The 15,701-nt window shown below is 31.7% G+C and overlaps 1 protein-coding gene across 2 annotated transcripts in view; it reads right to left on the reverse strand.

Annotated features, from left to right (window-relative positions):
- Positions 1-1,287: 1,287 nt before the first annotated feature.
- Positions 1,288-15,701, reverse strand: part of LOC147068428 (uncharacterized) — a 138,305-nt gene continuing 123,891 nt past the window's right edge. The window contains exons 2-7 of one of the 2 annotated variants that reach the window (XM_085952337.1): positions 7,941-8,097; positions 4,636-7,414; positions 4,272-4,458; positions 3,841-4,016; positions 3,326-3,575; positions 1,288-2,361 (exon numbers count right to left, since the gene is read on the reverse strand). In XM_085952337.1, coding sequence (XP_085808463.1) covers positions 1,619-2,361; positions 3,326-3,575; positions 3,841-4,016; positions 4,272-4,458; positions 4,636-7,414; positions 7,941-8,097 — 4,292 coding nt within the window. In that variant the 3' untranslated portion in view covers positions 1,288-1,618. Of the gene's footprint in view, positions 2,362-3,325; positions 3,591-3,840; positions 4,017-4,271; positions 4,459-4,635; positions 7,415-7,940; positions 8,098-15,701 lie in introns of those variants that run through there. The other variant, XM_085952339.1, reaches the window with a different exon arrangement.

Consider the following 15,701-nt stretch of genomic DNA (forward strand, 5'->3'; position numbering starts at 1 on the left):
TGGACATTTCAAAAAAATATGAAGATGCATTTCATATAACTATTAATTATTAACATAAATCTTCAGATTAAAATTATACGACCGGAACAAAATTGCCATTCAAACAAAACTAAAAAATACAGTTTCACAATAATAATATCACATACAAATTCAATTAAATAGTAATGTGTATATGTATATATATGTGCAAAGATTTTCTTGAAAGAAATATTGGGAAGACTAGAAAATTTAAAATTAACAATACATTTTATTTTATTGTAATGTTGAATATCAGGATACTCATATATTTAAAAAAAAAATGTATATAATAAAATTTCTTACATACTAAATACTGATTAGGTACAACCTCTATAGGTAAGTAGGTATACTATTTACATAATAATATCAATCATATTCTGGAACAACATACGGATCCATCATCAGTGACACAATATACAGAACCGTTAATATGGGGTGTAATACGTATTAAAAACATCTAGTGTCAAAATATCTATGATTTTTAATTATGTAACATATTCATTAAAACCATGAACTATTGAAAACTATTGATAACACGTAGCCAGGAATAAAATAGTGTCAACCTTCATATCTCATAGAGAGTTATCTCGCTCTATGAGACCGTGATCGACAAGGCCACACATACAAATTTGGAGAGTTATCTCTTCCAACTTTGAACTCAAATTACTAGCCATTGTCGAATGATTTGCATAATCTACAATATTAAATACACAGTGACATCTATTATCACAAATTATAAGTATTACAGCGATTGTAGTAAGAGCTTCGCTCTACATTCAACGTATGTCGTTAAAATTCTGCGGCCTGTCAGATACTGCCATAGTAATATCATGAAGCATAGAAAAGGCTAAAATTGTGTTCAATATAATTATCATCTACTAGAATCGGCTCTAAAATATTTATCATACAAACTGATTTGAAATCCTTCTGAACTGTAATAATATCTTTCCAACATTCAACAATATTTTGTTAAATATGTTGAGGTGAAATTGTGTCAACCATACTTTATTGGTAGCAGGTTAAATGCCATTAGCAATGATGAGAAGTAGGTAAGTTTAAGAATATAGTTTTCTTTGCTGATCAATATTATTTGAATAGGCATAAAAAAAAAAAACAACACAAAACGACAAATTTATACAACCGTATTGTTTATCCATGGTTTGGTCACTGCAGGCATGACGTCTATAAATAGAATGCACACATGCATCTGGAATTCATTTCAATGATTTACATACATTGAATTGAGTGTGATTTCGATTTTTTTATTTTAATACTTATGTAATTTTTAATATTTCAGATGTAAATTGTAGGAAATAAAAATGTTCAACCGGGAATTAAAAGTACTAAAATGAAATGGGATTACATAAACTGCACACAAAATATAGCAAGAAAACGTGAATTCCGTAGGTATACGTAACAATCTGAGTTCCACTGTGTGTAATTTTTCAGTTGATAGAATGTTTGATTAAGTGTTTCGTAAATCTGTCAATAGATGTCTCTAATACCTATTACAGTTCCCTATCTCTAACTTTATCAATATAAAAGCTATTTGAATTTATATACATAGTTAACTTAATAATTACTTTTTAACCGTTGATATTTATATATCGCATTCAAATTCAGATATCCTTTTACTCCTACTGCTGCCAGATTTGGTAATAAATGCTCGAATACCAGATCTGCCTTGATTACCTATACCGTTAAAACTATTTCTACTTATAAGACTATTACCAGGATGTCCATTTTCTCTTGACGGATTCCCTTCTCTTTCTCTGTGGAAGCTGGTGCCGGACAGCTTCTCAATGGCTTTTCTTTCGCAGAAATTTCCATCCCTTCCGGAGAAGCCTCCGTCCATAATACCGAAACCTCCGACAGTCGTGTGACTACCCCCTCGTACGCTGCTAAACACTTCGCTTCTTAGATTCGTATTTCTCGGGACGAGATTACTGCTTGAGAAGTTACGCTGAAGATTAGTCCCTGACGAATGAAAGCTTGGTTGTGGAATTTCTTCTTTACGCAATTTAACGCTTAGTTCACTTGAATATTCCACGGATATTCCTCCATCATTTTCTATAATAGCCGAAGGATCACTATAAACAGATGAATCTTGATAGAAACTTTCTAAATCCACATAGTTTCCTTCCGTGGGTTCATTTTCTAGAAGCTCTGATAGCTGTCGTTTTATTTCGGAGAATGGTGGTCGCTGCGTAGGGTCGGCATGCCAGCACGCGTGCATGGTTTGATACAGATGAGGCTTGCAATGCGCCGGTCTCTCTAACCTGTATCCTTCTGTCACCATATGAAGTACTTCACGTCCTGACATTGTCGCATACGGCGTAGATCCTGGAAACAAAATATTATCATCTATATTCTATCTGTATGTTATATAAAATACAAAATATTATGTTTGTTTGTTACGTCCATTTTTTATTTTTTTCCACAAATAAAGTTTGCATATCATTATGGATTCCATTTAAATTTGGTGTTCTTTTGTTTTTTTTTTTACTGCTATCAGAATTATTATTTTCATATTGAAAAATGTAATTATTATTGTTTTGTTAAATTATAGAAATGTATATCGATCATGTGACCACGTGCAAAGCTGAGTACTAGGCAAGTTTTAAATAATATTGCTAGTATAATATGTATGTATTGTGTATAAACATAAAAATATTATTTGCTGTTTGTAAAATTGAAATATTTGTTATTTTCGTATCCATCACTTGATCCATCCACTATCCGTCAAGTCATTAAATACAAGTAATACAAACCCCGCTCAATATCCTCAATATTGAAAGAGCATTTTGTTTTTTTACACTTTATAGCATATTATGATACATAAATGTGTTTATGTTTTTCCCATATTTTTCCACACTTGAGAATTCTACCTTCTACATCCAGAAAGGAACCGACTTACAAAATTTATTTTTGTGTTCCCAGTCATAGATAATATTTAAATGTCTAATTATGTAATCATTTCACTAGATAAATTAAAACAAAATAACCTCGCAGATTATTTTTTTAAATGAAATATTTTGAGTATGTAATTGAAGATGGATAATAAATAACCAATGAAACAATGTTTTCATAATACTTAATCATTATTCCATTGAATAATGGACTCATAAAAATTAAAAAAATAAATAAAGGGTACCTCAAATTAAGCACCATCTTTTGGTAGGCGTTAGTAATAAATAATATAAATCTCTCCATTCTGATAACGATTTGATTGATATTAACATGATTATTTTGGGGTTTCATTTGATGTCACCATTTTTATATATAATATAGAGTGTAGACTACGAACCTAGGGTTACAATCTCCCATAGTAAAACACCATATGCCCAAACGTCAGTTTCGTGGTTGTATATGCTGTATAGTAGTGCTTCGGGAGCCATCCATCTTACTGGTAGAGCGTTTCTTTGCGGCTTGCATGTCTTATCATCACTGTTGGAGGATGTTGGATTGACTTCCCTGGACATTCCAAAGTCTGCAATCTTACAGAGTTTATTGTGATCTACCAAGACGTTGCGGGCAGCTAAGTCTCTGTGGACAATCTGAAATATTTTCATAAAAATATTAATCACAGTTTTTATACTTTACTGGTTACAAAATTATATTATTATATGGAATACAAAATTTTAATCTATACAATATAACGTGTTGTATGAGATCAAAATATTATGTAGATAAATCGGTAAAATTTATATTATTAAACGGTGCTAGAGGAGCATCTATTGAAACAATTTTAAACTACAAAATCTGTAATATTATATAACAAGCAATTAACGTCAACTATAATGTATGAATGATAATACTCACTCCTTTGCTGGCCAAATAGTCCATCCCTCTAGCAACACAATATGCAAAGACTGTCAAATCTCTAGATGTTAGCCCGCCGAGTGGCATTTGAAATCTGTCAAGACGTGATCGTCTATCTCGGAGATACGTCAAAAGTTTTCCACACATCACATACTCCATTATCAGCAAGTAAGGTTCTGAAAAAGACATTTTCAATAAAAATGCAAAATATTATTATTTTTTAATTGACAACTATGAAAAAATGAATTTTGTCTATTGGTATGTTATAAATACTGAAAACAATGGTGGATGATCAACAGCTGATCAAATAATAGAACTAGAAAAGGAAAAAGGTAACTATTTATTAAAATGCTTGATCCGGCATGCTTTTATATTTTAAGATAAATAATATTTGTATTAGTGCCTGTATAATTAGAAATTAAATACATTACCTTGTTCTGTACAACATGCTAAAAGTGTAACAACATTGGGATGTGTTCCAATTTTCTGCATGATGCAAATTTCATGGAAAAGCTCTTGCTTCTCCTTTTGACTGGCGGTTTCTTTGATAGTCTTAACAGCTACGAGTCTAGTGAGACCATCATGGCCGGTCAAATCATCAGCTTCTGCTTTCCACACCTAAAAATACACCAAGAAATACTGTAACCTTTGTTCATGGTGTTAAAAAATTAGAAGTTCATGACATAAGCAAAAAGAAACTTTTTCAATGATAATAATGTTATTAATAATATTTATTTGTGGCTGAAACCCAACATATTGTTGCACACATAAATACTGAAATTATAAATCTTTTACCTGTCCAAAATTTCCTTGTCCCAACAAAGTCTGTAGCCTCAATTTGCTTCGGGGGAACTCCCACTTCTCATCAGGCTTCGTCGGTGGTAAAATTGGCGGCCTGGCGACAGTTGTTATTTGAGTTTCTTTCTTCACATTGGAATCTTGAAAGTATCCTTCATATTCGGTATCTATATCTTTCGTCTTTTTCAAGAATACATGTCGTAAGACAAACATGATTATGATTGTTATTGGAAGAAAACTAAGTCCGGCTAAAATGTAAGTAGCCATATTAGTTTTCTCCATTTCGATTAAGACATCACCATTTCGTCTCTGAAGGACCTCTTTTGGATCCTTCTTATCAAGTAAAGATATGTTTGCATTGCCGATAATGGGAGATGATTCATTCAAAAGATGTATTTCCACTTCTTTACTCAGTTCTGTGGTTATACTATCTTCATACAGGACCCCTCCACTCCTGGTAGAAATGTTTTGTCGACTTATTGGAATGTTGCTTATATACAAATAACTATTATTGGTATCAGAAATATTGTAAGGTTTCGGATCACTCGATAGGTCTTTGGATATCTTGAAGATGTTAGATTCTGTAATAGCATCTTTACTTTGAATGTCCTCTAATATAGTTTCCTTCTTTTCGTCACAGCTTGAAGAATTAGTTTTATCATTTGTACATTTTTTATTTCTCACTCCATCTATGTCTTCAGTATTACCATTATTTGGTGGTTGAGTTGAACTGAGTATTTTAAAATTACCCGATTCTGTTGGTAATGGTCTTTCAGAAGATGATATGTCAGTCCTTACAGTTCTTTCTGTGGTAGAAAGAATGCGGTATTTGAAATTTGGTAACTGGTGAGCATTGACTGGCTTATAAATGTCTCTAGGTATTGGAGAAAATGCTGATTTGTCAGAATACAAAATGAAAGGTGTCGGAGAAGGGTGAGACGTATTTTCCAAATTTGTTTTACCAGACGGAGTAAATCTTATACGTGGCCTATTAGTAGGCCTTATACGATCTGGCTTCTTTCTATATTTATTTACAATTGTTTCATTAACTGTTTTATTACTTTCAATTGATTCAGTTGACACAGTCTGTATCCGGTGCGTTGTTGTTGAAAAACTTTTTTCAGTCGTTGAATAATCAACTGTCTTTACTGTTGTTCCTGGTAGTGTCAAATTATTTGATTTATCTTTGTTAGTAATATTATTGTTCGTTGTAAGTATATCTTCGGATATCGTTGAATTATTAATACTACTGTCATTTTTATTTTGTCCTTTGATAGACGAAGTCACAGAAACAGATGTAACAACAGCTGTGTACACGACTGTCGATGGTAAAGGAGTTGTTGGAACGATTGTTGAAACAGTTTCCTTAACTGTCTCATTCAATAATTGTACTAACTTTGCCGGTTTTCTTCGAAAGTTGTAATATGTTCGATTATTACCGTTGCGCAAACTTATAAGCGAAGTCCTGTTTAAACCCACATCCTTAATCTTCACTGCACTATCTTTTATTTCTTCATTTGATGATGGTTGCGCTGAGTTATCAATTATTGTTGACGCAGTAGTGGTTTGTGTATTTGTATCATTAAACGTTTGCTTCCTATAAGCATTTACCAAATTCCCATGCCGAGAAGGTGCTGTCATTTTAATAGTATTCCTTATCTTATTTTTCTCTATAACATTCTTGACGACCGACACATCCATGTTTTCGTTTATCTCGTCCTCGTTTTCTTCTGGAGAGACTTTTATTTTTTCTGTAGCGGGTCTATAAGTTCCTCGCTTTTTATCTTGAGGTCTAACATAAAGTGTTGGCTTAGTGGGAGTGAGATGTATAGTTGTCAGATTATCTTTTGGTACTGCCATTGTAATTTTTTGTCCAAAAAACAAAAATGGCGCCATATCTTCAACGGCCAGTTCAGATTCGAGTGGCCTAAAATGGTTGTACAACTCATCCGACAGAAACAGGGTGTTATTCTCTGAATCTTTAGGAGGAGTATCTACTTTGATTTGCTTCGCCGCGAGAGGTAATTCAACTTTATTTGCTTTTGTAGTTTTATTGTCATTAGCAATAATTTGACTTTGATTCGCTATTGAACCGTTCAATATCTTTCCGTCGAGACTTTCTTTAATTTCTGGACTTATTATAGTTATATTTTTCGTTTTCGTTTTAGCCTCTATAACTGTAGGAATAGTTGTAAAGTCAATATTCAAAAATTCGGGATCGCTTATCGGAGTAACTATTGTTTCGTTCGGATTTTGAATCATTGAATTATTAGTCGAATAATTTAAGAGATAGATTCCGTGATTAGATTCATCTACTTGAAACTCTTCATCCGGATCTAATATAGCTTCCGCTTCTTTTGAATCAGATTTTTCATTAGAATCCTTTTTAAATTCTGGGATTCCGTATGTTTCATGACTGATAACAGATAAATCTATAAGTGGTTTTCTAGTGCCATGACCGAATCGCACTACGTCTGACGCAGGCTTGCGACGACTATTCAAATAACCGGCTCTGACAATTTTAGCATCCTGCAATGCTTTCGTGTTAAAAGCACTTTTAACTTCGGATGATTTAGAATCAGATGATTGAGTCGTTGGCCGGCCCGCAAAAGAGTCGACTCGTAAAACAGGTCGGCTTCCTGAAACCTGTTGGTCGAATCCATTTTTGAATCGATTCTCTGGAGTTGCTGATGAATTTGGATCCGGTAAAGATATTCTTCTTATCACAGTGTTGTTGAAATCTCGGATTTCTAGTTGAGCGCTGGTTACATTGTGTCTGAAATTATAATAAATACAATAATAAATTAGTATTTTAGTTGACCGATTACCTAGAACGTTAACCATGATATAAGTTTCTTTGTACAGACCTACAAACTTATCTATAGAATGGATGGGGGAGCCACTGTCGAAAACTACCCGATCAAGACTAGCAACTAATAAAACGACATTCGAATGACGTTTTCAAAATTGCGTCCATGTGGTAGTTCGTAGTTCCATTTTTGACCGTTCTTTAGATACGTTTGTAGGACTGTAGCACAGTATTGCTCACAATAGTTGAGAATAGATTGTGCCATTTTTAATTCTGGCAAGTAAACTAGCATATTTTTTTGTTTATTTACTTTATAATTATGTTTTTATATTGTTTTTAGATACTTATTTTTTTAAAACTTTGAACATTCAATTCCAATTCACAAACCCCACAAAACAACAATCGTTATAATTGTATATTAATTTGAACATTTATAAATATAGCATATTTACATAATATTATTCTAATATTTTATTTTTCTTGATATGCTTACTTGGCTGGTTTCTGTGCAAATGTCGCTATTGTAGCCAAATGAGAAGTGAGTCGCTCAGTCAGCAGCTGCCGTCTCCTAGCGGCGAGTAGTAAAAGTAATTGAGAGTCTCTCTTAGTTCCGTTAGTTGAGCCACTGGCTGATGGTCGTCGCTGCACACCTGAAAATGAAAAATCGATTTTTAGACAATGAGAATGATCCGCCGACTATAGCCACCTAGCGGGAAAATACGAAACTTGCTATTTGAGTCAATTAATTTATTTATATTTTAATCTATCAAGATTACAAATATTTGAATAAGTTAGATTTGTTTTATTTAAAATAAAGTATAACCAAGTAGTCATTTTTTAAATAGTAGATATTTTATACCTACAATTAAATGACTACAAAATAAATATGATTTCGAAAAAGGATCCAATCTTATTATTACCTACACATTATTTGTATTGTTATTTGTATCAGTTTTAACGGGGCGAAAATATTTTTCAAAACAATTATTTTTATTAAAAACTTATTCAAAGCTGAAAAAGTAGACAAGACCATAAAATATTTACTATGGGTTTTAACTTAGGCGCTAATAACAGTTTCGTGTGTGTTATTTTTATTTCCTAGATTTAATGGGCTATTCAAGCCGTATATAATATCAAGTAGGTAGTTTGTTGGGGTGGGGTCATTATGCCTACATATTATTAATTATTTCCAAAAACTAAGGTTCCTATAATAAATATTACATTACAAAATATTTTTTTCTTTTAAAGTATTTCATCAAACGTTCCTGATTACCGCGTCTTCCGGTTGGTTCTGAGCTCAGAGTATTATGACAGAGCGCTCATAACAATAACGCATTGCGAAAAACAACACTCAAAACTTGTGTTACAATACACCTATGAATCTAAAAATAATAACAAGTCTACCTATTCTAGACAAAGATAGGTGCGCAGATTATAAAAATAATAATTACTAACAATAGGTTTCATTGTGAGAGAAAAAACGTGATGAGAACTTTTCATTTCTGGTTGTAGACACCTCAATTTTTGTTCTTTGTAATTACCCACCCACTTACCTACATACATATTATCCTTTAAAATTTAAATACACACCTCTTCCAAGGTAAATATAAATTTAAGAATACCTCGAGATTTTTTCCCATCATATTACGTATTCCAGCGCATCTATTCTATACATAAGACTGCTATCGGCCGCTATCGGCGGTTATCGAGGGTAGTTTATCATATTTTTGTATTGAGGTATTATTATTATTACAATAAGTTAGCTGTATAAACAGTCAACACTGTCTATCTCGCTCTAAAAGTTAGCACAGGCAAGAGAGGTGCTGTTAAATCATGGCACTTATTTCAACAATTACAACTAACTTATTGTAAAAATTATGATACTTCAATATAAAATATGAAAAACTACCCTCGATAGCCGCCGATAGAGGCCTGTAGCAGTCATATTGTGTATAGAATTGATGCACAGGTAAAACATTTCAATGATAGGAAGGATTATTTTATTAATTATATTGTGTAACGACAATTTTTTTTTCATTTATAGAGTTTCGAGATTTCTCGAAATCAATAATATTTATTTTCCAGAGAATTGTTCTCAGTTATCAGTCATTCAGTTCAGAATCAAATCCGAGACCATTGTTTAAAGCGCGTTGATACGGTCCAAGTACGATCCAAGTACACTTGGACCGAGTGCCATCCAAGTGCACTCGTATGAGACATCTTCATACTACTTAATCCTATTCAAGCTACTTGGAGCGCGTCCTACTAATCCAAGTTAGCTTGGATAGGAATAATTAGTATGAAGCGGTCACTTGGATGGCTCTCGGTCCAAGTGTACTTGGATCGTACTTGGACCGTGTCAACGCGGCTTTACCTCTTTCGAACAAAAAAAATAACACAGTAATTTCGAAAATTTTGTTCTCAATACGTCGAGCCCATTTTTTTCGTTCTTACGTCCAATATAATCGAGATCAAATTTTACTACACAGTTTACCTTAGTAACAATTTCTAGAAAAATGAGAATTTTAGAAAATTCGGAACATTAATTTCTCGAGATTGGCCTTTTCTGATTACTCATAGAGTTCTCGAGACGAGATTATTCGACTACAATCTGTAGTAATGACAAATTTACGAATCCATGAATCATTATGGTTATAGTAATGCCAATAAAACACGTTACCAAATGTATTTAACAAAATACTAATTTATATCAATTTTATTATCAAATTGTAGGTATAGCTCGGAAATAATAATAGGTGGTATTTTCGGAGTTCGGTTCCGTGTCCTGGGGTCCGGTTCTATCAAATCTAGCATCGGAAAACCGATTACGGGGATCGGTTCCATTTTTTCATCAGTAGACTTACCTTTTTATAACTGTTACCTAACGATCTAAATCGAAATAGGTAAACACATCAATTAAATATTTTACGTAATAATATTACATTATTTGTTATAACATCGTAGATGCAAGGCTGTCGACTGTCGTACCAAATAGGGAGTATGCGATGATCACAGAAGATCCATTTAATCTTAAAATGTGTTGGTCATGCATTGATAACATGCGGAAAATATAATTAATAGTAAATTGAATTATATGTTTGATGCCAGAGCTATCTCCATCCATCTGTTAACACTGTTTGCAATACCAAAATCGTACAAGTGGCACAAAAAAGTTGATATGAAATATTTAGAACGAAATCACGTTACATAAATTTCGTAGCGGTTCGAGATAAGTAATGCATATTTTTATTCTAGCATACATTTCGCAAGGCGTTTTAATTATCTTTATACATGCTCTCGTCCATTGTTTGCTAAGTTGGCACGCTTTCATTTTCTCGCTCGTCAAGATGTCGAGAAAATAAGCTCAGTTAGGGCCAATATGGCTTGTAGATATTACATACTTTCAATGACAATATACCTATTTGAAATGAGTATAGTGTAAATAAATCGCAAAAATACGAGTGCATTATTGAACATAGGTTGCAGTGGTTTATTATACCAGGATTCTGATATTCGTCTAATACCCCGTTTACACATGCATGGATTTACTGTTGACAGTACCCAGTGTTATCGCGGCCATAACAAGAAAAATTATAGGTAAACATATTGTATTATCCTGCCGTTGCAAGCTTGCATGCATGAATCAAAAAAGTTTGGAAGCTTCTGAATTTTCATATTACAGTACAGACCTACAAACTTATCTGAAGAATGGGACGGGCGAGCCACTATCGAATACTACCCAATCAAGACTCGTAACTGGACAAAATCTGACATTCAAGTGACATTTTCAAAATGGCGTCCTATGGTAATTCGTAGTTCCATTTTTGGCCATGACAACAACGCGTCTCGCTTACTGTTGAAGAATAAGATTGGAAAGACAGTCAGCACTTTTACGTGTATACAGGTATTGTCACGCTAGTTTAAAATACGCACTATTGCTGCCAGTAAATCCGTGCACGTTTAAGGCGCTATAATGCTAATAAGTATCCCCAATAGATAATTATTTATAAAATTAATACTAGGCATAATAAATGGTTTAGGCGGAAAAGTTTTGAGAATATTTTTTAATAAATAGTTCAAGGATTTTTTCAAATATCATATTCACCGAATCATTGTCAGCGACACCTTTAAAATCAGAAAGCCAATTTTACATGCCGAAATTCTTGTAAGAGTAAATGAATTTACAATAACCTATTTTACTGACATTCTAAATTTAAATTGGGTTAATAATAAGTTAGTGTTGAATAAATCGAAGTAAATTGATTCTATTGAAAATAATGACTCTTTTGTTTTCAATACCCAGAAACTGTTTCAACATTTTTTAACCCTATATCATTGAATAACCATAATTCAATTTGTATATTCTGAGAACTTGATTTTATCTCAAAAAAACTATAATAATATGGACCATAGAGAATTCTTTTTTTCAACTCCTTTCATAATTATTATGTAGCTGTAGGTTGTCAATGTAAATTATTTGTATATTTTATGGATAACATTTTAAGTGCAATTTTCTTTTAATTAAGAGAATATATATGTACATTTAAATTAATTTATTATCTAACATTTATGACGATACATAATTTTTACCATTAGGCCTTAATTCATGCAATTTTTGAGAAAAAAATCCTAATTTCCATTGCAAATGAAATTTTGAAAAAAGTGACGTTGATCGAATGAATAATCTAACATTCCTTTCGCTTTCTTTTGTTTAGTACCGTACTGGAAAGTTATGCAAACTTTTTGCTTGTTAATTTGTTGAGTATAATAATTTATTATTAACACTTTTTATGGCAGTTACATTAATTTTGTATGGTAACCCACATGACGCTTTTAAAAAATTAAATTATAATCGAGATTTCATCCAGTGGCGTAGAAAAAGTAAATATATTTTAAAACTCAAAAACCTAGTAATGAAATATTAAATTACTGTAGGTATGTATATAAAATATAATATAAACACTGCAAAATCTAAACTGAAACTTTATAACTTATATCTAACTACAAAAAACTATGTGCCGCATGAGGTTCCAGATGTCCCGCGTAATGTACCGCATCTAAGTATTTTTCATTACTTGGTTATCAAATATGTACAATTGGGTCATTAATCCTTTCGCAATATATGACGGTATACACATCAATATTAACAGTGGAAGAAAATTTAATTTACCTCAAAACGAAAGCCTCATTTTCTAAGCTAGAGTAGTCAGTATTTTGTATTTCGGTTTAGAGTCAATATCCCCGATTAGCTGCTACATACAGCCATTATATTAATTATCTTGCTGTATGTATTCTCATATCTTTGCGAATTAGGTTTCTCGATGCTCATGGAAATTAAGTAAAAAAACGGGAACGTTTACACATGGCAAATGATAAATATTAAATAAAATAAATTGAAAATTAAAGTGTAATTAAATCGAATTGATTGATCACGTCTTATATATTATATAATAGGTCTCCAATATGATTTTCCAGTGCTGAATAAATTGAACTAGGTACCTCATAGTCCTTGAGTACAATTCAACGACGGTTTAATTAATATTTACAGTAAAATAATATTCTCAGCGTTGGCAGCTCGTTGAATGCATTACTTGTGAGTACAAAAGAAAGAGGCGGCCTACTATTCATGCAATGCTTTTGTTACTTACAATTGATTCTACAATACACTATAACATTTACTAAGAATGTTGGCAGTCTCACGGAGAAGGTTTTTAATAAATTTTACGCGAAATAGTTGTTAGCCAATCAAAACACATATTAAGTTCATGATCTAGACAGAGAATACATTGAAAACATGTTAATTTGCGAGGACTCGACGGATTCCACACCATGGCGGGTGCTTACTTTACATCTAAATAATTATGATCCATTGTTTTAAAAAAGGTTTAAAACACTTATACAATTCATTTTCATCTCAGTGTTGCCCTGGCAAATAAATTTATGAGAACACGTGTGATGTTCTTGACAGAAGAATCTGTAATGCGAAATGAGTTGCAGTTGATTAATTTTTAGTTTTGTTAGTTTCACCTGTTTCTCATGATTATAAACTCTGAATCTGCATAAACATGCAGGTACCTAATCTAATATATAGTTTTTCTTCAACATAAAATTAATTGGTCCACAGTATGCAAACTGCGCTACACCTGGCAATTATGATGTTTCTCGACGTATTCCCATTTCTTCATTAATGACGTGATCGACGGAAAATGTCTTTAAAGTTATAAGATCAGGTAAATAAAACCATTTGAATGTCGTTTTAAATTATCATATTATAAACGTAATTATACAATCAATGGTACTCTTCACCACAAGCACGTCTTTGAAAGACTACATCACATCATATGGCATTTGGCTCTATGGATTAATAACGACTAGGTTGTTAATAATAATTACATATTTTAGTTGAATCATTATTTTTTATAGTAACACATATTGAGACTTTTTGCCATCATTAAACTCTTCCAAACGTCAAAAACAAATTATTAGATACGCCATTACGATATTACGTTATTATATAAATGCTATTTATTCTCATAAAATCTATTTCAGACATGTTATATAACTTACTCGTCAGTGTAGAAACTAATTCATTATTAATATAACATAACATCGAATATAATTGCATTTGAATACTATCCCAAAGTAAATCTCACAAATAATATCCTTCTTGGGTTAGAAACTCATCTGTGCAGGCAAACCTTACAATGTTAAATGTAATAACGTGTTTCAAGTTGAATACCCCACCTACCAGAGATACCTAGCGGAAAAATACAAAGCTTGCAATTTGCGACTTTTTTTTGGTAATTTACATTTTGATAAAGTATTTAAAAACATTAAAAAGAAAAAATATTTTTTATTTTGATGTCAAAGATAAGCTTACAATTAAAAAACGTTACATTAAGGGGGGACATGCTCGTCGAAGGTCAAAATTGAGTTTTTATTGTATTTTCTAACCATGATCCTGGACACTCCTTAAACGTTGTAGATAATCTATTTATATAATTTTAAAGCCTTATTATCCTTTATAGTTATTTTAAACATTTGGTGGCTGCATAAAATATTTTTGTTACATAAAATAGTATTCTTTTAAACCTCTCGCTCTAATGTTTTAGAATATAGTCATATTTCGGTACATAACTGTGCAGTGGTGTTAAGATTTTTTACGTTTATTAATTTTTAAACGCATTTATAAAACAATTAGTATAATTTATTACGAGATAATTTTTGTAAAATATTCACGATAAAAAATTATATTGATAATCTCTGTGATCCCAAATTTGACAAGAATTAGGCATTTTATTATTCAAAAAATCGGCAAGATTAACACATTTGAAGATGATTCTAAAGATATTTATTATAAGCTATGTCTTTGAACATTCAAGTGTGATAAACATTTTATGAATAATGATTGCTTTATAATAATTATTGACCTAAGAATAAGGTAGTGTTTTTTTGAAATACGCCATTTCTTTTGTCATTCCCCAGTGGTTAAGCTACAACATACGGCCGTAGCCATAAATTGACAAACTATAATTGAAGTAGGGAGTAAAATGATATTGACGCGCGTGTTTGAACATGTACCGTTTAAAAAAAAATAAAAAAAAATTCGGTTAGGTACATGTTCAAACACGCGCGTTAACATAATTTTAATCCCTACTTTAATTATAGTTTGTCAATTTATGACTACGGCCGTATGTTGTAGCTTAACTACTAGGGAATGACAAAAGAAATAGCGTATTTCAAAAAAACACTACCTTATTTTTAGGTCAATAATTATTATAAAGCAATCATTATTCATAAAATGTTTATCACACTTGAATGTTCAAAGACATAGCTTATAATAAATATCTTTAGAATCATCTTCAAATGTGTTAATCTTGCCGATTTTTTGAATAATAAAATGCCTAATTCTTGTCAAATTTGGGATCACAGAGATTATCAATATAATTTTTTATCGTGAATATTTTACAAAAATTATCTCGTAATAAATTATACTAATAATTTCATAAATGCGTTTAAAAATTAATAAACGTAAAAAATCTTAACACCACTGCACAGTTATGTACCGAAATATGACTATATTCTAAAACATTAGAGCGAGAGGTTTAAATGAATACTATTTTATGTGACAAAAATACTTTATGCAGTCATCAAATGTTTAAAATAACTATAAAGGATAATAAGGCTTCAAAATTATATAAATAGATTATCTACAACGCTTAAGGAGTGTCCAGGATCATGGTTTGAAAATACA

The sequence above is a fragment of the Rhyacophila brunnea genome, unplaced genomic scaffold, assembly GCF_057557595.1.
Source record: "Rhyacophila brunnea isolate RB1 unplaced genomic scaffold, BYU_Rbru_1.0 scaffold_3, whole genome shotgun sequence".
In the NCBI taxonomy this organism is placed as follows: Eukaryota; Metazoa; Arthropoda; class Insecta; order Trichoptera; family Rhyacophilidae; genus Rhyacophila; species Rhyacophila brunnea.